This window comes from Camelus bactrianus, chromosome 5 (assembly GCF_048773025.1).
Source record: "Camelus bactrianus isolate YW-2024 breed Bactrian camel chromosome 5, ASM4877302v1, whole genome shotgun sequence".
Taxonomy (NCBI): Eukaryota; Metazoa; Chordata; class Mammalia; order Artiodactyla; family Camelidae; genus Camelus; species Camelus bactrianus.
Genome location: NC_133543.1, coordinates 57,677,065 through 57,699,687, shown reverse-complemented (window position 1 = coordinate 57,699,687; position 22,623 = coordinate 57,677,065). Strand labels below are relative to the sequence as shown.

Below are 22,623 nucleotides of genomic sequence, written 5' to 3'. Positions count from 1 at the left end.
CTTGCATCTCCCTGGCCATTCGTAAGCTCAAGGGAGGCTAAAATGCTTTGGGAAGGCAACTAGCAATCTCTGTTAGAGATACCACAGTCCTGGTGGGGTAAAGGACTCTGTCCCCAAATGGGGCAGAAGTCATGAGGCTAGAGCCTTTTAAACTCCATTCTAGCCTGGGAAGAGCCCAGTGCTACACAGTGCCTGACATAGGTACATATGTGCCATATGTAAACCATTATTATCTGTTTTCCAACTTGAGTGAATCACACACTAAAGATTTGTTTTAAAGGTAGTATCTTTAATGCGAATGTGTAAAAACATTTATCCAAAGCAGTCTTGGCTCACTTCTGTGTTCACCATTATTGTTTGATTATTTGTTTTCGAAGCAAGTTTTAAAAACTGCTGGAAGCCTCCTGTAGTAGTTAATACATTATCTTAAGCAATTTAATGCAAATTAATTTTTACACAACCTTGAGTTTCAGAGGCCATTGAACTGGGGAGGGAAGGAGTGAGGTTTAGGAGGAATCTGTCTGCTGCCTCCCATCTGGACCCCACCGCCAGCTCCATCTGCTCTCGCACGTAGTAACTAACACTACGGCTACTCCCCTGCCAAACACACCATGTGGAGTTTAGCTTACTTTTTTTACTCAGAAAAATGTTAAAATGCCTAGAAAGATGTGTATTTCAGGTTTTCTAGAAGACTCAACAGGATCATTTTGGCATTTCAAAATTCTGTTTTTGTAATGCAAATTTTCCATTGGGCTTTATTGCTTTTTTTTTTCTTTTTTTGGTTTATTTCTAGACTTCATTCTCTTTTAATACCACGATTCTCCTTTTCTGGAGGGTCTTACAACACATTCATATCAAATGGGAGCCAGCGAAAAGGTTCAGGGTAGAGAGCAGCGGGCTCAGATGTGTGTTTTTGGTTGACCACTCCAGGATGGCTACTGTGTGGAGAGCTGATTGGACAGGATGCAAGGGCGGAAGCCCAGGTGGGAGGCTGCAGCAGGTTTAAGACAGTGGAGAGAGTGATGGTAGCCTGAACTAGGGTCGTAGAAATAGTATAGATTGACACATGGAGAGTAGGGTTGAGAGGACCTGGTGATAGTTTGGATGTGGGGGAAGAGGAAGATGTTATGGGTGAGCCATAGATTTCTGGGTTGGGCAGTTGGGTGAAGATGCTAATGAATTTTAGAGAAAAACCTTGAAATATATGAAGTTTTGGGTACAGTTCTCAGAAGATTATTGTCTCAGTAGTGAGGCCAAACCAGCCCTAGACTAAAGGCTGCTCTGGACCCACCTAGCAAAGCTTCAAAGGATCAAATTATTCTCAGGTACCCATCAAATTATTTCCAAGTAACCTAACTACATTCCTGAATAAAACAGAACTGTTTAAAGAAATTTAAAAAAAATTGTAAACTGACTATAACTCAATAAAAAAAGAAATGCAAAAAAAGAAAAAAATCCAGCACCCAACAACATAAAATTCACAATGTCTGATATCAACTCAGGAATTATCAAGCATGCAAAAAAGCAAGAAAATTTGACCATAATAATGAGAAAAACCAGTCAATATAAATTAAGAAATTATACAGCTCACAGAATTGATAAAGAAGGACATTTCGATATTTATTATATTTTATATGTTCAAAAGAGTAGAGGAAAAATTGAGCATGATCAGCAGTCATGGAAGATAGAAAAAAGACCTAAATCAAACTTCTAGAAATGAAGACTAGAATTTTTGAGAGGAAAACTACAGTAGATGGGATTCATGGCAGATTAATTTCTGCAGAAGAAAAACTCAGTGACACAGCAATAGAAAATTGCAGTTTGATCCCTCTCCTCTCCATGTACTCCAGATGCTAATTTCTGCTCAGTATACTTAGTCTCATTCAAGCATCAATAATAATGTTGTTCCACAAGGAACTGATTTCACTCCCTCTCTGAAAGAAATGCCCCAAAAGGTTAGGGAATCAACTTAGTTATACATATATGCATTATGCATATATAATGGATGTACTTATATACATAATCTACACAAATATGCTTACATAGGCATGAAATGTTTCTTGAAGGATACCTGGGAAACTGATAACATCTAGGGAAGGAAACTAAGTGTCTGAGGCAGAGGAGGAAGGGAGATTTTTACATTGTACGTTTTGTACCCTTCATATCCAGTGGACTATGTGAATGTATTACTTATTCAAAGCATAACAAAATATGGAATAAACTGTTCATGCCAGTCACAAGTGGACTCAGCAATGGACTGTGAATGGAGTCAGAAAGGAAGTGGGGTCCCTCAGACCCCTGGATGACTAGATGTCCAGGGCTGCATTTAATAGGGCCAGTATCCAGGATCCTGTCTGTGAAGGGCCAGGGCAGTCCCAGTGATGTCCATACAGTTGCCCCATTGGACAACAAGCCGCACAGCTCAAATTGGGTTTTTAGGTCAGTAAACCAATCCAAAGTAGATTCCATCTTAAAGGGAGAGCACCCCAAGGATTAGAACCACTGGTCCAAGTCACAGGGATATAGCTTTCAGCTCAATATAAAGAATAACATTTCTAATCAGAACAAAGAAGAAACCTGACAACCCCCCCCCCAACCACCACCACCAAACCCTGGGCAGTAGTGAGTTCACTGCTTCTCGACATGTTTAAACACTGTGAGTGGTCATGCTGCACGGACGTCATAGAGGAGACCCAGCATCTTTTGGCGATCGCACCATGCACATAACCTTTAGGGTCCCTCTGTGTGTGTATGGAGCAGATGCGTGATGTGTTCCCTTTTTCACTAAATGAAGAGCATGTCAAATGAGACAGATACTAGTGGCATTTGCATAGAACTCATCAGGTGTCACTCGCTGATGAGAAGTTTGTAGGAATACTTGTATCCTTCTAAATACTGGGAGCAATTTTCTTGCTGATGGTACATTGCACATAATCACCATAAACCTTGGGATTTAGGTTTACCCTTGCCTTCCTAATATTCTATTCCATATTCTCCCAGCTAACTGCCTTTGTGTAACAGATTTATGATGTAAGAGTAAATCTTCAGGATGAGATTCTTCCTACTTTTGCCTAGAACCAGCACCAGACTAGAGGAAAATGATATTCCAGTGTGGCTATTCCATGTTTAAGGAGAATATGAAATAAAGAGAAGAAGGAATTCTGAGAAGTATGTACCACCACCACCACCCCAATTTTTTTTTTTATTCAACACAAAGGAAGCAAGACGGAGAACAAAGAGCTAGATAAAGGAAAGCAATCTGTTTGGGGCTAAGCCAAATAAACTTAAACGGTTTAAGGAATAAATTGGTAGAGTAATTCGAATCATGGGCAGGTGCTATGAATGTAATTTAGTAAATGCTCGGGAACCTGCCAAGGAAGAGAAAAATGTGTTGCTTTTGAGATCATTTCCCAGCAGCTTCATAAAAGAAAACTGATTACAGGAATTTAATAAGTAAAACAGAGCCAGAACTATAGTAATCAAATGAGTTTTTAATTACATTTCATGCAGAAAAAAATTCCAATTTGTGCTCCTGGGATTAAAAAAAAAACCACTAAGTTCTAAAGAAATGCTTTTGTAGCAGGAAAATAACATAAACACTAATTTCCATAGGAATTATAGTAGTCAGTTTAATTAAAAGCCTTGATCAGACTGAAGAGAAGCCGGTGCCAAACTATACTAAAAACCATGGCATTCGTCACCACCTCACACACTGTTGTCTAAATAAAAACACTGTACATTGAGCAGAAAACAGACACCTGCATTTTTCTCATGCAAGTAAAGGGGATTTTGATCACTGCCTATGTTATTATATTGCTGTGATTTGGTATCATATGGAATAACAAACACATCTGATTTAAAGTGAGGGGGAAGGTATAGCTCAGCGGTAGAGTGTGTGCTTAGCATGCACGAGGTCCTGGGTTCAAGCTTCAGTACCTCCGTTAAACATAAATAATTAAACCTAATTACCTCCCCCCTAAAAAGTAAAATCAGATGTTGTTGTCTGGTGTGATAAATATCGCTTATCAAAGAGGGAATATGCTCAGTGGAAGGGCCTTGAACGTGCAGGGACACCAGCTCGGCCAGGGTGGAGGGCTCACCGCTCAACAGGAGCCCTGATGATTCCTGGGCTCTCGACCCGCACTTAACTTACATCTAGTTACGTTTCACTCATATCCCTGAAGCTCCGGGAAGTGGAGAGTTATTTGAGGAGCTACATCAGCTCTTCCTGACAGATAGTTTGCAGGGAATTCCATCCTTGACAGAAAGAGTTGTTCTTGCTGTTGGAGGACTTTGCTCTTGCGCACCGGCTAACCGCAGGTCGTGCTTAGAGAAGGCTTTTCTAGAGGTGTGCTGCAACGCGGTGGTAAGTCACAGGGTCACCTTTTGTTCCCCTTGTGATGAATAGGACACATCTGCAGGGTATCTGACCGAGGGGTGTAATCTGTGGCCACCGAACACTGACCCAAGGCATAAAGTGGGACCATTACCTTTCCATGGGCTAACCCCCCACAGTGCCATGATCCTTGTTTTATTCATTGCTTTGTTCCACTATAGGGCCGATCCAAGTTTTATGAGGCTGGAAGTTTGTACCATTTGGGAGTAGGGGAACCTTTTAAAAAAATAACACAAAATTAAGTGCAAAAGGAAACACTTAGAAGGGTCTCCTGCATGGGAGGACCCTGGATTCTGAGTTTCACTAGCCTTGTGGTCAGTCGGCCACCAGCCACACCCTACATTCTCTCCTCCCTCGTCTCTCCTGTACCTCTCCCTCGGCCTTTCTCTTCCACGCCTTTTTCTTTTCTCTAGTGTCTGTTTCCATACATGTTCTCATGTTGTTCTGTACCTTTACTACAGTTCCCAGATCCTTTGCTTTAAAAATGAGCTCATTTCAGGATTTGACCTGGCCTTTCTCATTCCAGTAAGTCTACCCAGAGTCATCTATCGTGGAGCAAATGATAGGTTTATTTTTGTAAAAATTTCAGTTCATGGTCTGTTGAGGCCTGGAGCCCTTCCCAGCAGGCAAAAATACACATATTAGTAGACTCCTGTGAGCTGGATATTTTGTTTCCTGTCTTGTTTGATGTGGATTTAAAACAGGATCATAATCAAATTGGCTGGCACCCCCTGGAGCAGTACACAGACACCTGTGGTATTTTTTCATTTTCTGCATGAGCTTTATTAATGCAACACAGTGGCGTTAAGCACATAGTTATTTCTTGCAAATAGCTCACGTTTACCAAAATCATCACTTCCATTTCTTACAGCAGTTTCCATTCTCCTCACTCGTAAAAGCTAGAAAATCACAGCAGTGACTCTGGTTCCTCTCCCCCACCTGCTTTTGTTTTATTTTAGGCGTTGGTGAAGGTCAATGTGAAACTGAAGCCGATGCTGGATTCGGTGGCTGTGAACAGAAGTAAGTGGGAAGAGTTGCACCAGAAAAGGCTGCAAGTCTCGGCTGCCTCTCCCCCCTCTGCCAGCCTCATGGTCACCGGGGAAGACAGAAACTAACCCTCCAGGTCAGCCACTGCTGCAAAATGACCGTGTCCTGAAGAGCCAGCTACGGTCCCGCCACATCGTTCTTTTGTTCCTTTGAGCTCGAACAGACGTAAAGTCTCAGGGATGTGCTGGGGTGGGGTGGGGGTGCCTGGGCTCTCACCTTGGCTGTGGTCAGCAGAAAGGACAAGGGGGGGGGCAGGGAGCACACTCCAGGACCCTCACCTTTCCCTGCGAACACGTGTGGACTGAGCCGAAGATTCTGGACAGAGGACTTCTGTGGATCCAGCACCCAAGGACAGTTGACCCTGCTTACTCTGAGCCGAGAGAACACCGAGCAGTGAAGACGTCATTACACGGCTTCATTTTGTGTATGGCTGTTCTGTCTGTTCCAAGCCAAACAATGCCTGCCTCTGCATCCTCTCCTGAGCCCTATTTTGTGCCAGGCTGTCCCAAGAATCCCAATTTGTATTCTGTAGAGATATTTTATTTTTAATCCTAAAGCTTCTTAATGATGGATCAGAGCCTTTAGAATTGCCTACGTAAAAGATAAACTATATTATCCTTACAATTACCAACCATTCCCAGTTTTCTCCAAAAAGACCCGTAGTAGAAAGACAGCAAATGTGTTTGTCTGACTGGTGTTTATACAAGATTCATAACACTGCACTGGGATTGTGGTCCCTCTTTTCAGTTTTTTAATTCAGCCTTCAATGTAGACCTCCTCTTCCCAGAAGAAATGGATTAACAGACTTTAATTAAAATAAGGATGAAAAGAAATCTATAGGTGGATTTACCACAAGTGACACATGGACATTCAGAACTGTCTCCAACAGTGAGACATTTCACAGGACACAGCAGAGCCGTGGTGAATGACCACTGACTACCTTGAGTTCTCCTAGTGATGAGTTTTGGTATAAAATTAAAGGTTACTACCAGTACAAACCTAATGCCAAATGGAGGGGTCCCTAGTTTTGGATTTTTCCTTTAAGCTTAAGATATAATGCTTGAAAGGTAAAGAAATAACAGACTGGGTAGAGGACAAATATTCTATAGAAAACTACGTTTATAATAGGTAAGCATAAGCTGTAATAAAGAGATGCAATGACTGAAAAGCGACTTTACTCCCCATTTCACCTGAGAGAGTGAGGACATGGTAGGTCTCAGCCAAAGAGCACTGGCCTGGAGGCTAGACTTACACCCTAGCCTTGGCATTATGCACTAGATGGCTTGGGACAAGTCACTGAACTTCTCCCAGGCGTTTTCCTTGTTTGTCAAATGAGATTACACTAGGAAATTATTTTCAAACATGATTTAACCTTAGAACTCTTTGTTCCAATAAATCTTACAAATAACCCCACAGATATAAAACATCTAAAAGCCTAAGTCCTCTGAGGGTTTGAGGGTTGGGGGAGCCAGAGCCCCTACAAATCCTTACCTCTTTGATTACATACATGGTGGCCTAAGGGGGCGCTGAAGAGTTTGAAAAAATCCCTGGACCAGATGACTCCTGAAGTCCATTCCAGCTCTGAAAAATCGAAAATTTACAAACCATTTTTGTTCTTGTTGTTACTGGTCAGTATCAGTTATTAACTTTACTACTCAAATATTGAAGAAATAGGGGCCAAGCTCTACCAAGGACATTGTTTTCCAGGCACATAGTAGACATTCAGGAAATGTTTCAAGGATGGGTAAAAACCAAAGGTGAAGTGGGGGAGGGATAAATTAGGAGTATGGGATTAAGAGATACACACCACCATACATAAAATAGATAAATAACAAGGATTTACTGTATAGCATAGGGAACTATATTCAATATCTTGTAATAAACTATAATGGAAAAGAATTGGGGAAAAAAGAATATATATATATTTATATGTATAACCTAATCACTTTGCTGTACACCTGAAACTAACACAATATTGTATGTCTACTATATTTCAATTTTTTAAAAAAAAGAGTGGATAAATTAAGGTACCAAAACGGAAATGAGGGAAGAACAGATATTAGGGAAGAAGTAAGATTCTATATGGCCAGAAATAAAAGAAAATTATAAACCAGGCAAATGGGAGGAAAGGAGAAGGAAGAAAATGAGGAGGAGAAGCAAAGGAAAACAACTAATAAAGATAGGGACCAAGGCAGGTGGTAAGAGAACTGCCAGAGGAGAGGTGAAAGTCAACCCAAACAAAGAGAAATGGCACTTCTAACCCAAAAAATGAAGGTCCAGAATCCTGTCAACAATTGCTTAGAAAAGAATGATACTTGAGCAGGGAAGGGTCTGACAAAAGAGAGGAGGAAGGAGTGGGAGCCCTAAAAAATAATGTTCCCAGCTACCCTTTACAGCTGTCTCTGCAGGGAAGACGGGAGAAACAGGAGGAGAAAATGAGTGCAGGCAAAACTGCCTCCACAGAGCAGGTAAGAGAAGGTTGTTCAGATTTATGGATTTTATTAAGCCCGTTTTCTGAATCACTATGCTGTAAAGGAAAATAGCTTCTGCCGGGCTGTCTCCCCTCCTTCAGGTGAGGAACAAAGGGTGGGTGGAGGTAGGGACAGACCCTGGTCGTGTGTCCGCAGCTCGGAAGCACTGCAGGTGTTTCTAGCTATTGTGTCACATCTTGTTTATATCACAAACGGGAATTGAAAAATCAGTCCATGTGAGGCAGAGATGAACCCACATCTGTCATCCTCCCCAACAATAAATAAATAAATAGCCCAGACAGACGCATGCCAGTCTATCTGGAGCAACGTTTGAAAGCATGCGCTTTATGATAAAACTAGACCCCGGGTCCGATGGAGACTGCAGGCAGCTACAAGCACTGTAGCCACCCTGAACGTTGATGCTGCATATTGCTAAGGGGAACGTAATTTATAGCACAAACCCTGCGGCTTCCACTAAGGTTGAATTTTCCTCTCGTTTCCTTGCCTTTTTATTGGCTTCACTGCACGGTTGCCAATAGCAACGTCTACTGGTAGCAAGGGGAGTTCAACACCATTGCAATCTGCCATACAGTGGAGCCCTGACAATGTCAACCATCAATCAAGTGGCTGTTTGTAATTGCCTCCATCTATTTTTCCTGTCTCGGGGTTATCTTTCCTATGGTGGGTCAAAATTCAGAAACTGCTGACTAATGCCCTGGGTCTATTCCTCCACGACCATGAAACAGTAGAAAAGGAGGGGAGCAGCCTTTCTGGTGCCAGCAACCCACCGGGTTAAAGGTTGAACTCTTGGGAGTTTGAGGTATTTTTAAATCCCTTTTCTAAACAATGTTGAATTTTCCAAGAATTTGAGCTATATGTGGTTACCTATATGTCCTATTTTTCCAAATTAGAGAAAGAGAAAATTTCCCAGTCCTTATAATTAGTGTTTATTTCCTGCTGGAGGAAGGCATTTGAAATGGGAGCCTTCTAAGAAAGCCTCCAACTGACCAGAATGACGTTTGCTTCCTCCAGTCTCTTGGCATTAATGGTTGAAATGACTTCATCCTACTTTCTCCACGAGGTGTATATTTTCCAGGCAGGCTATTTATTCTTTTATTAGTAGTATGTGGATAACACATGCACAACCTACAATGTAGCTGGCCATGCCGGCCAAGAGGGACAGCTTGGCAAACGTAAACGGCACCACCCAGTGCACAGTGGATGGGGCTCCCAGCTGGCTTGGCCATCGGCTGGACCTATTATCTTGGGACTCATAGGTCTCGGGTTTTCCACCTGTGAAATAAAAGCACTGACTTTCATTCAGTTCATTTCTACACCAAAGGACCAAGCTGTATTTAACTTTTAAAGATGTGTCCATATAACTGTCTTATTTACTTACTCTTCTCAAACAAAATAGGAGCAAAGAAGTCATCTTCTCACTAAAGATAAAATAAAAAGTTACATACATGGTGTAGATATAAAAACATCCTTGCCACACACGTCTGAGCCTGCCTTTAGTGATCACGAAAAATATGATCATCAGTACAATTTTTTTAAAATATACCCTTTTATTTCAAAAAGGACAATTTTAGATTACCTCATATCAATATCCCGTAAATAGTAGTCAATTTAATTTAGAAGTAAATTCATACAGTGAGTCCAAAGAAATTAAAACTGCACATGTGTTTTCTGTCTACATATTTCCAGGTATTTTATATTTGCATACATGTTGGGTTGGGTTAGAAATAATCTTTAAAATTTTTTAGTGAAGTAACACTATCTAACATTAATACAGGAGTTAAGCAGCTTTTTTCATGTATCAGAATTTCTCATATTTTATCTACTTACCTTAGGTCATTAAACGGAGTCTGCTCAATTTACTTTGTGGGAGAATTATTTTAAAATCCATTTCTCCTGATGACTCTTAATGAATTGCAGAAAGATAAAATACAGTTTCATCCCCAATAATAGTATGAAACAACTCCCTTCAAGCAGGACAAAAATCTAAACATGTTAAGGGAAGATTTAAATCTTAAAAAAAAATGTTTTGGCTGGGAAAAAATAAACACTCAAAAAGGATTCATTAAAGCAACAGAACAAAACCTAACTTGGGATCCTCAAAAACCCTAGCAATGCAAAGTCATGAAGTTGCATCGTCTGCTTCAGAATAGTTGTCTCTGAAGCTGTTGTTCTGTCACGCGCTAAGAACTCCAGGAACTCAAATGTAGCAGGAAATTTAAAGGTTGAGTCTGACTACAAGAAGGCCAAAATTTCATAAGTTCCATAAGTGAGCAATAATAGAATAAAACACACAGGCGGCAGAACTAAAATGGCGTGTCTGGGGAGTTTCTTGGTGAGCACTTGGATTTAGCAATGCCTGACGTTCTGCTTACATTGCTCAGGTACCTTTCCCGCAGCTGGCAATTTGGGTTGTACATCTTTTCTAATTTAAATTTGAATGTTCTTGCATATTTAGTCCATCTCTCAACAGTGCTGAAGATAAGTTACTTACCTGGGTAGCATATCTGTACCAATGTCGTTGAATGTACACACTGGTACAGAAATATGTTTTACTAAGTAAATGAAGCATTTGCTATAAAAAAATGTGTTATTTGAAGCCATCATTTATCTTTGTGTTCATTTCCTGTGTATGTGTGTGTATTAGAATCTCGATTTTCCCCTTAAGTTTAGTTTAATCATATTTAGATGAATTTTTAAAAAACAGAAACAGCAGTGTATAGAAACTGGAGTTTAGGTGTTGTCAACTCCATTCCCTTAGGGGAAAATGCTTTTGCCGTTTTATTTGGATGTACTATAATCTAAAAAAGATCCCCTACTGATTTACTTCCTTATTATTTATTATTTTACACAAAAGAAGGGAAATATGTCTTCAATTGTGTTGTTTGAAGTCACTCCCTTTGTGTTGATTTCCCAAGCTGATGTTTCATTATAAGAACATTATTATCATTATTTAGACTGCTTGGCCATTTCACAAGCAACTAATCCATAATTTTGAAACAGTTTGCTTTAAGACACCTAAATGTCTGTGTTTTTAATAAAAGGCTTAAAGTTTAACTAGAGCTCTGGGATAATATTTATTTCTCTTGAGAATGGTGATAAACAGCTGACCAAGGCAAGCATGCATCCAAATACCTACAATTTAAATTCTGTCAATTTAACCCATTAACCTTGTCTCGATCTGTGATGTCTGCCTGTGTGGGAGGGATAGTGGGATAATCCTGTCCATGGAGCATTTTAAAGATGACAAAACATTCTCCGAATTATTCAGGTTTTCCTGGAGGGCGAAGAATCTGCAGCCCAATGCAGGTTCCTGTGTCTGTTACAGATTGCTCAAATTTGCATGGGCGATTACACAGGGAGATTGCATCAATGCAGGGCCTCCAGCCACTGACGCCATACAATTACACAACGGCTTCGGTGCTTAAACTTTAAAATTCTTACACCATTGTGCCTGTCCTATTCGAACAAACTGCAGCAAATGATCCAAAGCCAATTCAAATGACTGGAGAGGAGGTGCCCAGGGGAGCGGGAAGAGGTGGAGTGTGTCCCCTGCTGGACAGCTTAAGCAATCGCCAGTCCTCGCCTACTGGCAGAGGCAACCACAGGCTTCTTTGTGCTTTGCAGTCCATGCTTTTCAAGTGGGGCCAACAGTAAGAATTACTTAATTCACAGAAGGGCTGGAAGGATTAATGAGAGAAGTTAAGCAAAGCAGGACCTGGTCCTGGTACTGAGAGAACTGCATAAACACAGGGGCTTAGAGTAGCTTTTGGTTTGGATGGTTGATTGATTTCTTTAAATACCAGCATCCATGGTTGTGCCTTCTCTGGTAATTCCATTTATAAACCATAATGTTATTGTGCTCTCTCTCATAACTCATAGTTTAGATAGTAACACCATAATCCCCAAAATATAAGCGTTTTTTTCAAATGCTGACAACCAATAGGTGGATCAAGGACAACCCCTTTAAAAAAAAATGAACAGAAACAGAATAGAGTCGAAAATAACAGATTAGAAAAGTAAAGAAAGGAATCAGAGTGCATCACATACAACAAATGTTTTATTTCTTGAAACTTTTGCTTAAGTTGTTCTCGTGTGTGTACACTGATTCACAATTTCAAAAGTAGTTTTTAATGAGGGTCACATTTAAAAAAAGAAGTTTGGAAAGCACAGAAATCCCCAAATGTGTTAATAAAATAACTGTACAATTTAAAAAGAGAATGTGAAATAGATTATATATACAAATAGAATATGGAATTTGATCATCTCACATTTCAGCAGGCAGAAACATAAGCATATGAAGGACTAAACGTCATGAGTTTAGCTCCTATACATTTTGCCTGAATGGAATTCCTCTACGTGGTAAACATGCCTCCCCCCTATGCAGCAAAATCCACCATGAGTCCAATACCATTTTCCTAAAGTCTAGTTCCTTTCAATGAGGCACTAAATCTTTTTACTGCAACCACCAAATGCTTTCTTATTGCTAGAAATAGTATAATACACTAAGCTTTTCAAGATTCTGTTGGAAACAAAATGATCCTTTATGACATTTTATAATAATCCACCCCATTTATTGCTTTCCAGAATTTCTATCATTAATTAAAGGGCCATCTCTCACCACCCCCAAAAAACTAATCTAGTCCCCAACTGCCTGTCATAGACTAAATAAAAGTCAGTCTATCACAACAGCAGTGATGGTCATGCCAATTTCACAGTGTGATTTGTGCACTCATTTCATTTTGAAAATGACCCTGCCCTCCATCTGTCTAAGCCGAATGTCCTGCTTTTTTCAAGCCAGGCCTCGGGAGCAGCAGCACATGAAATAAGGAGGAAGACACAGAACGGCCTCTCTCCTGCCTATTTCAGCTGCTACACTCACAGACAGGTCCCAGCACAAGGAGGGGAACCTCCACTGATGTCTGCAGGGATCAGAGGCATTTCAGGGAGAGCAGAGAGTCCTTCTATTTTGCATACATTCCCAAGAATCCATTTGAAGGCGAATGCTTTCATGATGCAAATATGACTCTGAAAATCAGACTGATAGAGACTAAAGATATAAAAGGCAATTTCCCATTTCCATGTTCTGTCATGTTACCTTGATTACAATAGCAACTTACCCAAAATAACAGGTCATACATAAGGATTTTAAAATACTGAGTCTCAGTTTCCAAGGGACAAGGATAGTCAGGCAGCAATAAAGGTGAAGATCTTCCCCCACGCACCCCAACCCCATTACTGAACAGCACTTGCCAGCATCCCTTAACAGATGTACCTCCCTTAATTGAAGTCCCTAAAAAGGGCCAGAGATCAGGTTCAAAGAAGTCTGTAGGAGGGTGGGGTGTAGCTCAGTGGTAGAGCACATGCCTAGCATGCACAAGGTCCTGGGTTCAATCTGTAGTACCTCCATTAAAAATAAATAAATAAATAAACCTACTTATCTCCCCCCATCAAAACAAAATTAAAAAAAAAAAAAAAAGAAGAAGTCTGAGATTGGGGTTATAGTGGATCTCATCAGCAGCTTTCTCTGGGGGTCCTAGGTGGGCCAGATTGGCACTCAACCCCTCTGAAATGAGTGCAGTTTGTCTATTTCTTGGTATTCATAAAGTGGAAGGTTACTTGTCTGGTCCCACCCAGAAGAACATGGCTCTGCCAATTTCCCAGCAAGGGAGAAGACTGAATGAGTACATAAAGTCAGTTGTTTTATGATACAAGAAATCACATGACTGCAGAAGTCTCCTCCCAGTGACATGGGATGACCAGGAACTATGTGACTCCCACTAGATATTTCCTAACACCTGCTCACAGCTGCAATTCAGATCTGGAAGTTCAAATTTCTACTGCCCATACCAAGTTGGTTAGTTGTTTTAACAGAGAAAAAAAACACTAATGCCCCATCACACAACGTGGCACCAGACAGGGCCCTTACAAGCTCATCTATGGGAAATATATATATAGAATAGGTCACCAGCAGTCACTAATTCCCGCTGAAACTAGCTGTTGGATATCATAGCACTGCTGCTAAGTACATAGCTGTGTGGTCTTCAGCAAATTACTTAAAACGCTCTAGTTCACAGATTCTTCATCTGTAATATACAGAATACACAGTGATTATTAAGATTAGAAATAGTGTATGTAAATAGTCTAATAGAGTGCTGTAACTTATGGTTGATGTTGGCTCTGAAATTTATACATAGAAAAGATGCATGGGCAGAAAAACTATATAGGAGGCAGATAAAGGACTTGCATGGAAGTCTTTAAGTGTATAGTGAAATGGTTTTATTTGGACACCATTTATCTTAAGATACTAGACAGGCCCAACGATCAGTGGTGTTGTAGGGAGATCAAGGAAGACTGGTTTCTTATTTGTGGTTAAAGCTGGAGGAACAGGCCAATAGAGATGGCCAACATTAAACGCCAACACCTGCTCAGTAATAACTGCTGCTTGTGAAGGGGGGCGGGGGGAGGAGGAGGACAATTGGATCTAAAATTGAACATACCCCACTATCAGATAATAGTTACAAAACGATTTCCATCGTTACCCTGTGGAAATGACAAAAATAAGGACTCTTACTATGATCTGCCTATTATGCCTTACGAAGTGTCCCCTTATGTAGCTTAAAAACAGAGTCTACTCTAATTTCAGGGGAATTCCAGAGATATTCTACCTCTTCCTTCCCTTTAAATTACAAAAACAAACATCGAAACGACATCATTTGTATGTGCTGCAGAGTGTATAAGGCTAAAAACGCAAGGAACTTCAGACTACAAATCTTCCTTTCCCGCACCAGAGACCAAGGTGACACAAAAGCCAGCCGCAAACTCTCAACAGTACGAAGCGAAAGTAAGTGAAACCTCATCTCCCGCCCCCCGCCCCGGGTGAGTCCAGCCAACAAAGACTACGCTTCCCATAATGCAGCGCGGCCACGTCCCGACGGCGGCACGATCGGACCGGTGCATGACGGGTAATAGAGTTTCTGCCTCTGACTTCCAGGAATCATTTCCTCTCCTTTGCCTGATTCCCACCTTCGCAGCCAAGAGTCTTCCAGGACTAACAGGGTAGTTGAAAGATTCACGTGAGTGTTTCTTTTTTATTCCTTAAGGAATTTTTCCATTGTAAAGTAATATCCTGATAAGCAGCCTTCTGTTTCCGGTTGGCCTGTTGCCGTGGTAACGAGCACGCACAGCCACCGCGGCGGTTATGGCGGGGCTGGGCGGTGCGCAGATCCCCGACGGGGAGTTCACCGCGGTCGTGTACCGGCTCATCCGGGATGCCCGCTACGCCGAGGCGGTGCAGCTGCTGGGCGGAGAGCACCAGCGGAGCCCGAGGAGCCGCGCCGGCCTGTCGCTGCTGGGCTACTGCTACTACCGGCTGCAGGAGTTCGCGCTGGCGGCCGAGTGCTATGAGCAGCTGGGCCAGCTGCACCCGGAGCTGGAGCAGTACCGCCTGTACCAGGCCCAGGCCCTGTACAAGGCCTGCCTTTACCCAGAGGCCACCCGCGTCGCCTTCCTCCTCCTGGACAACCCCGCCTACCACAACCGAGTCCTCCGTCTCCAGGCCGCTATCAAGTACAGCGAGGGCGACCTGTCCGGGGCCAGGAGCCTGGTGGAGCAACTACTGAGTGGGGAAGGGGGAGAAGACAGCGGGGGCGAGAATGAGCTCGATGGCCAGGTCAGCCTGGGTTGTTTGCTCTACAAGGAGGGACATTATGAAGCCGCGTGTTCCAAGTTCTCTATGGCCCTGCAGGCTTCAGGCTACCGGCCTGACCTTTCCTACAACCTAGCTTTGGCCTATTACAGCAGCCGGCATTATGCCTCGGCGCTGAAGCATATCGCCGATATTATTGAGCATGGCATCCGTCAGCACCCAGAGCTGGGTGTTGGCATGACCACCGAGGGCATTGACGTTCGAAGTGTTGGCAACACCTTAGTCCTTCACCAGACTGCTCTGGTGGAAGCCTTCAACCTCAAGGCTGCCATAGAATACCAATTGAGAAACTATGAGGTAGCCCAGGAAACCCTCACTGACATGCCACCTAGGGCAGAGGAAGAATTAGACCCTGTGACACTGCACAATCAGGCGCTAATGAACATGGATTCCAGGCCTACAGAAGGATTTGAAAAGCTACAGTTTTTGCTGCAACAGAACCCCTTTCCTCCAGAGACCTTTGGCAACCTGTTGCTGCTCTACTGTAAATATGAATATTTTGACCTGGCAGCAGATGTCCTGGCAGAGAACGCCCATTTGACTTACAAGTTCCTCACACCCTATCTCTATGACTTCTTGGATGCCATGATCACCTGCCAGACAGCTCCTGAAGAGGCTTTCATTAAGCTGGATGGGCTGGCAGGGATGCTGACTGAACAGCTCCGGAGACTCACTAAACAAGTGCAGGAAGCAAGACACAACAGGGATGATGAGGCTGTCAAAAAGGCAGTGAATGAGTATGATGACACCCTTGAGAAGTATATTCCCGTGCTGATGGCCCAGGCCAAAATCTACTGGAACCTTGAAAATTACCCAATGGTGGAAAAGATCTTCCGCAAATCAGTGGAATTCTGTAGTGACCATGATGTGTGGAGGCTGAATGTGGCTCATGTTCTGTTCATGCAGGAAAACAAGTACAAAGAAGCCATAGGTTTTTATGAGCCCATCGTCAAGAAGCATTATGACAACATCCTGAATGTCAGTGCTATCGTGCTGGCTAACCTGTGTGTTTCATATATTATGACAAGTCAAAATGAAGAAGCTGAGGAGTTGATGAGGAAGATTGAAAAGGAGGAAGAGCAGCTCTCCTATGATGACCCGGACAAGAAAATCTACCATCTCTGCATTGTGAATTTGGTGATAGGGACGCTTTATTGTGCCAAAGGAAACTATGACTTTGGTATTTCTCGGGTTATCAAGAGCTTGGAACCTTATAGTAAAAAACTGGGAACTGATACCTGGTATTATGCCAAAAGATGCTTCCTGTCCTTATTAGAAAACATGTCAAAACACATGATTGTACTGCGTGACAGTGTTGTTCAAGAATGTGTCCAGTTTCTAGAACACTGTGAACTTTATGGTAGGAACATACCTGCCGTTATTGAACAACCCCTGGAAGAAGAAAGAATGCATATTGGAAAGAATACAGTCACATATGAATCCAGACAATTAAAAGCTTTGATTTATGAGATTATAGGATGGAATATGTAGTAATATATAATAATGGTGTTTATCAAAATGGCTCTGTTAATTGTATTTGCTACTCTGTTTTATGTTTGTCTTTTAGCATCTTCACATTTGGTACATGTTGAAATCTGTACACTTTAAAATTTTAATTAAAATAATTTAGATGTATCTTTTAGGATACCTCACAAAGGAAATTTAAAAAAGATCTTGAATCCTAGAAGGATTTATAAAAAATTCAACAATGAATGGGGAAGTGTGTCTAATAGTATTTGTAATGTCTACATCCCCTCATCTTTGTATTTTTTGTGCTTGCTATATCCTGAGAAAACCCTACATGACAAGATTACATCATCCGGGGACCAGGCACTATCAAGTCCAGAGCTCACTTAATGTATAGGACATCTGAACATTAATAATAATGTCAAGCATTGCATGTTTTACTCCAATAATTTACTACCCTTAAGTAACATTTATTTGTAATGCATTCATTTTGCATAGACTTTAGTATATCCTGGCAGAATTTTCCAATACAATTGTAATACTTTAACAAAAATTCCTTATGTTCTAATTTTTTTTTAAATCTGCAAAATTCAGCAGGAAATCTTGTGCCATGACAAAATTACAGTGCTATGGTGTGGAGACAATAAACAGTTGACAAATTTCCAGGGTTTTCTTTTGTCCATTTGTTAATAATTTGAATATATGAGCATTAAAAAGATACGATCTTACTCTTTTCATAATTGATCTTTAACAGTGATTAATAACAGGTAGCCTTAGAACTCCAATCTAATTCTTGTTTCTACTTGGAACACATTAAATGCTGGACTTTATGTTGGAGCTCTTGGAAAAGGAAAATATTCTACACTAATCTAATGACCCCATGAAACTCCTATTGACACCATGGAATAGTGTCAATGGATTCTGAAACCTTATCTGGTAGATTAATAATGCCAAATTCAAAGTTAAAAGCTTCTATAGTGTTTTGGGGTTCTCACTATGAACCCCACTCATTCTGCACATTTAATTTTCTATAAGCTACAAGAACTTTACTATTTGTTTCCCATACTCCTTACACCTTTGCTTTTTATAAAAGTAATTGTCATGCCCACTTAACCTGGTTTAGAAAAAGTCAAAAGCATTACGTTAAATCATGAAATTGCTGATTTTCAGCCAATAAAAGCAGCAGTTCCTATGGGTCAACTTAATGGCTCTCAATGAACAGTAGGGATTCCTGCTATAATTTTTTTTTTCGTTCAAGGAAACACTTAGCTACATAGGTACCCAGATGAAGTATGCTGATTATAATTCTTCTGTAGCAAGATACCTTTGCTGAAATTCTATCATGTCTGTCTGAGAATTTGGCCTATTGTGCATTCTACTACATGGTCTTGAATTTATATATTATTTTAAATCTGTATTATCTGAGGTCATACCATTTATCTAATTGATGGCGATGGTCGCATTATTAGACGAAAATCTGAAGGGATCATTAAATATGTTTATATGTGTATACTGGAGGAAATTTTCCATTTGCTTAAAAAGTATAGAAAACATACAGTGTCCTTGGTCAAGTAAAGGACTCCTTTTCAGGCCTAGCTGTTCCTTCCATTACAAACTAATTTCTGGAGCACCTACAGAAAAAAAAAATGTTTTTTGCAGTTTCTATTTCCAGTTGGCTTGTTGCTGTGGTAACGAGCAGGCACAGCGGTTATGGCACGGCTGGGCAGCACGCAGATACCCTATGGGGAGTTCACCAGGGTCGTGTACCAGCTCATGACCTGTTGCTACTCTACTTGCCAATGTGAGTAGTGAGGAGGGTATAGCTCAACTGGTAGAGTGCATTTTTAGCATGCATGAGGTTCTGGGTTCAATCCCCAGCACCTCCATTTAAAAGAAAATTAAAAACTAAATAATCCTAATTACCTCCTCCCCCCTGCAAAAAAAGAAATAACAAATGTAAATATGAGTATTTTGACCTGGCAGCAGATGTCCTGGCAGAGAACGCCCATTTGACTTACAAGTTCCTCACACCCTATCTCTACGACTTCTTGGATGCCATGATCACCTGCCAGACAGCTCCTGAAGAGGCTTTCATTAAGCTGGATGGGCTGGCAGGGATGCTGACTGAACAGCTCCGGAGACTCACTATACAAGTGCAGGAAGCAAGACACAACAGGGATGATGAGGCTGTCAAAAAGGCAGTGAATGAGTATGATGACACCCTTGAGAAGTATATTCCCGTGCTGATGGCCCAGGCCAAAATCTACTGGAACCTTGAAAATTACCCAATGGTGGAAAAGATCTTCCGCAAATCAGTGGAATTCTGTAGTGACCATGATGTGTGGAGGCTGAATGTGGCTCATGTTCTGTTCATGCAGGAAAACAAGTACAAAGAAGCCATAGGTTTTTATGAGCCCATCGTCAAGAAGCATTATGACAACATCCTGAATGTCAGTGCTATCGTGCTGGCTAACCTGTGTGTTTCATATATTATGACAAGTCAAAATGAAGAAGCTGAGGAGTTGATGAGGAAGATTGAAAAGGAGGAAGAGCAGCTCTCCTATGATGACCCGGACAAGAAAATCTACCATCTCTGCATTGTGAATTTGGTGATAGGGACGCTTTATTGTGCCAAAGGAAACTATGACTTTGGTATTTCTCGGGTTATCAAGAGCTTGGAACCTCATAATAAAAAACTGGGGGTGAGGGAGTATAGTTCATAGCTGGGGTTCAATCCTCCATACCTTCATTTAAAAAATGTAAAAGTAATAAAGTAGTAATTATTAAAAAAAAAAAACCTAGGAACTGACACCTGGTATTATGCCAAAAGATGCTTCCTGTCCTTATTAGAAAACATGTCAAAACATATGATTATGCTTCATGACAATATTGTTCAAGAATGTGTCCCGTTCCTAGAGCACTGTGAACTTTGTGGCAGGAGCATACCTGCTGTTATTGAACAACCCAGGGAAGAATAAAGAGTGCATATTGGAAAGAACACAGTCACATACGAATCCAGACAAGTAAAAGCTTTGATTTATGAGATTATAGGATGGAATGAATATGTAGTGTCTGATAATAGCTTTTATCTAAATCTAAATGACTTCAGTACCCACATTTCACACAGTTTTAAGTCTGTATTTATCCTTGAGAACTTTAGTATTACACTTGAACTTTGTATACTTAAAATTATAATAACAAGTATTATTTGAGGAACTTACCATTTTATTCAGAAGAGTAAGGAGCATGCAATAAAAGCTAAATCACTCTTGCGTTCTCTCTGCCAGTAATAGTCACCAAGTCTTGCCTTCAAGCATCAATTGCTGGAGTAATATCTTTGTGCAAGCAAGTAACCCTAAATAGCAGTTTACATTCACTTTAGGCTGTAGAAAAGGGTGTGGCCTGAGCCAAAGATCTGTTAGAGTGGATGTGTTTGCATTCCTCTGGTGACCAGTATGTAATGGTCCATGGCTGGACCATTTCTTAATCAGCAAATAAATATTGTGCCATCTCAGGATAGACTTGGCTGTCCAATAAAACCAATTCTTTCTTAAACTTATGCCTCCACTCCTTTTTTTTCAGTCCTTTCACTTTCTGGGTCTTAGCAAAGTTGAGTTTGGATCCCAGCCTAAGCTCTTTTAGAAGTACAGGTACTAAATGGATGCAAATTGGTTCTTTTCAGGTATGGGGTTTTGTTTTATAGTCAATATTTCACCTTCCTATTCCATTTTTCATTTTCCAAAATTGATTGTACCTCCTTGTGAATACTGACAGGTATCAAGTGTGGAAGCTTTATAATATGTTCAGTGTAGGGAAAAATTATTACTGAACTGATTATGAAAAAACCAAGTTATGAGTTACAGACCTTTCACAGTCAAGCTTTAGGCCCTAAGAAATTCATTTACCCCTCGAGGGCTCTGTCATTTGAACTACTAGGTGCTCTTTACAGTTAATTCTGGCTGTAACATCTTGTTCTGTATAAGCCATATCGTTGCCTTTCTTCTTTTATGACCTGAACATATACAAGTCACTCAGGAAACGGAGTATGTATTTGTACCATAAGTGAACATTTTCTGGTATTTTGGCTTATGACAGTAAATGTTAACCCCTCAGGTAAATGTTTGTTATCTTATTGTTGGATGCTATAACATTTTGACTACAACTAAGAAATCTGGATTTTTGTCTTTTTTCCACTTGAAGGTTTGCTTACAACTCTAGCTATGAATGTATTAGAAGACAGTCCTTGTCCTCTGCTATGGTTGTGCATAAATTAAGAATTTTATAAATATTTAGAAATTAATTCTCTTCACTGCCTTTTTTTAGTTTATCTACTAATGTATGTATTTGTTGGGAAGGAGAGATTTGCTTTTAATTCTTCCCCAAAATGTTATACCAAAATGATGCATAAATGACATATACTCCAGGAGTTGTATTAAGAGGCTATTATAATATGCATTTTAATCAATTATTCTTGAAATAATTAGCGTCTCTCCTGCCCCTGAGGTGAAAGCCTCCAGCTGCCAGTCTGCCCAAAATCTGGAAACAGAGACATTGAGGATAACACAAAGATTCAGCTATGTGATTTCCTTCACAACCCACCTTGGATCCCCTTCATGTCCAAATCTCAGTAGTTAATCAAATGTCTGCTGCCATTAACAGAAGTAATGGATGACAGAGTGGACATAACAGATGCCAGAGCTACTACCTCTGTAACTAACTCCCCAAATCAAAGCATCAGACCTTACACCCTTGTTTTATTTAATGCAAGGAGGAGAGGTCATGCAGACTTTCCAAAAGAATAAAGCCACAATGAATGGGAAGACAATTTCCAGTTTATAAAGCTTTCTCTTGGAGTGTTTTTCTCTTTTCTTTTTGCCTTTAAAGTGTCTATTTAGAAGGTAGTAGTGTGTATTGCTATAGAATGTATCACAAGAAATGAAAAATCTCTCTTCTTTACCACCCTCCTTTTTCTTTTTATCTTTTAGTTTCTCCCTTTTGTCAATTACAAGGACACTTTTCTGATAGCTGGCAGTTGAAACCACAAGCAGATATAAAGCATGCATACCAACGTTTTAGCAATAAGTGTCAGGTAAGCTAGTACTATGATTATCAAGGTGACTTTAGAAATCATTTAAAATGCATTTTTGCAAATTGAGATAACATTTTTCAATAAAAAGAGACTCTCAAATTAGTAAAGCCTGAGAAAATTTTAAGAGGATTCACCAAAGGCATTGGATCTGTATAATTTTTAGAATACAGTGTGTTTTATATGTATACTTGCAGTAACCCCTATACTTTTCTTTCAGACTCTCTTTGACCTCAGTAGAAAAACAGTGACTAAAATTTTAAAGAAGTACAACGTTTTTATTTTTCAAATGTTCCACAACATTGGGAATTAAATATATTCAACTCTGGAGGACACTTGCTTTTCTGTATCTATGATCATTTTATATTGAAAAATAGAGCCAGGCATTAACCAGAAGGTAATCAATTCATTAACCACAGGTATAGTATGG

The 22,623-nt window shown here is 40.6% G+C and overlaps 3 protein-coding genes and 2 long non-coding RNA genes across 5 annotated transcripts in view; 4 read left to right on the top strand and 1 right to left on the bottom strand.

Moving 5' to 3' along the window:
• The window catches only part of PDE11A (phosphodiesterase 11A), a 327,689-nt gene extending 322,173 nt beyond the window's left edge, over nucleotides 1-5,516 (top strand). The window contains exon 20 of the mRNA XM_010959959.3: nucleotides 5,356-5,516. Coding sequence (XP_010958261.1) covers nucleotides 5,356-5,511 — 156 coding nt within the window. The 3' untranslated portion in view covers nucleotides 5,512-5,516. The remainder of the gene's footprint in view (nucleotides 1-5,355) is intronic.
• On the bottom strand, nucleotides 3,110-7,439 carry LOC123618311 (uncharacterized). The gene is made up of 3 exons (XR_006726713.2): nucleotides 6,935-7,439; nucleotides 5,513-5,969; nucleotides 3,110-5,404 (listed from the first exon to the last, which is right to left on the bottom strand). It is a non-coding gene; the product is annotated as an uncharacterized LOC123618311 (long non-coding RNA).
• A 6,231-nt stretch (nucleotides 7,440-13,670) lies between these two features.
• LOC141577719 (uncharacterized) lies at nucleotides 13,671-22,521 on the top strand. The gene is made up of 2 exons (XR_012507053.1): nucleotides 13,671-15,008; nucleotides 22,093-22,521. It is a non-coding gene; the product is annotated as an uncharacterized LOC141577719 (long non-coding RNA).
• Nucleotides 14,949-17,770, top strand: LOC105072874 (intraflagellar transport protein 70A). The gene has a single exon (XM_010959958.3). The coding sequence runs from the start codon at nucleotides 15,134-15,136 to the stop codon at nucleotides 17,129-17,131; it is 1,998 nt and encodes a 665-aa protein (XP_010958260.2). The 5' UTR covers nucleotides 14,949-15,133; the 3' UTR covers nucleotides 17,132-17,770.
• On the top strand, nucleotides 17,915-19,975 carry LOC123618308 (intraflagellar transport protein 70B-like). The gene has a single exon (XM_074363938.1). It carries the CDS (start codon nucleotides 19,165-19,167, stop codon nucleotides 19,828-19,830), a length of 666 nt encoding a protein of 221 aa, XP_074220039.1. The 5' UTR covers nucleotides 17,915-19,164; the 3' UTR covers nucleotides 19,831-19,975.
• Nucleotides 22,522-22,623: the final 102 nt, after the last annotated feature.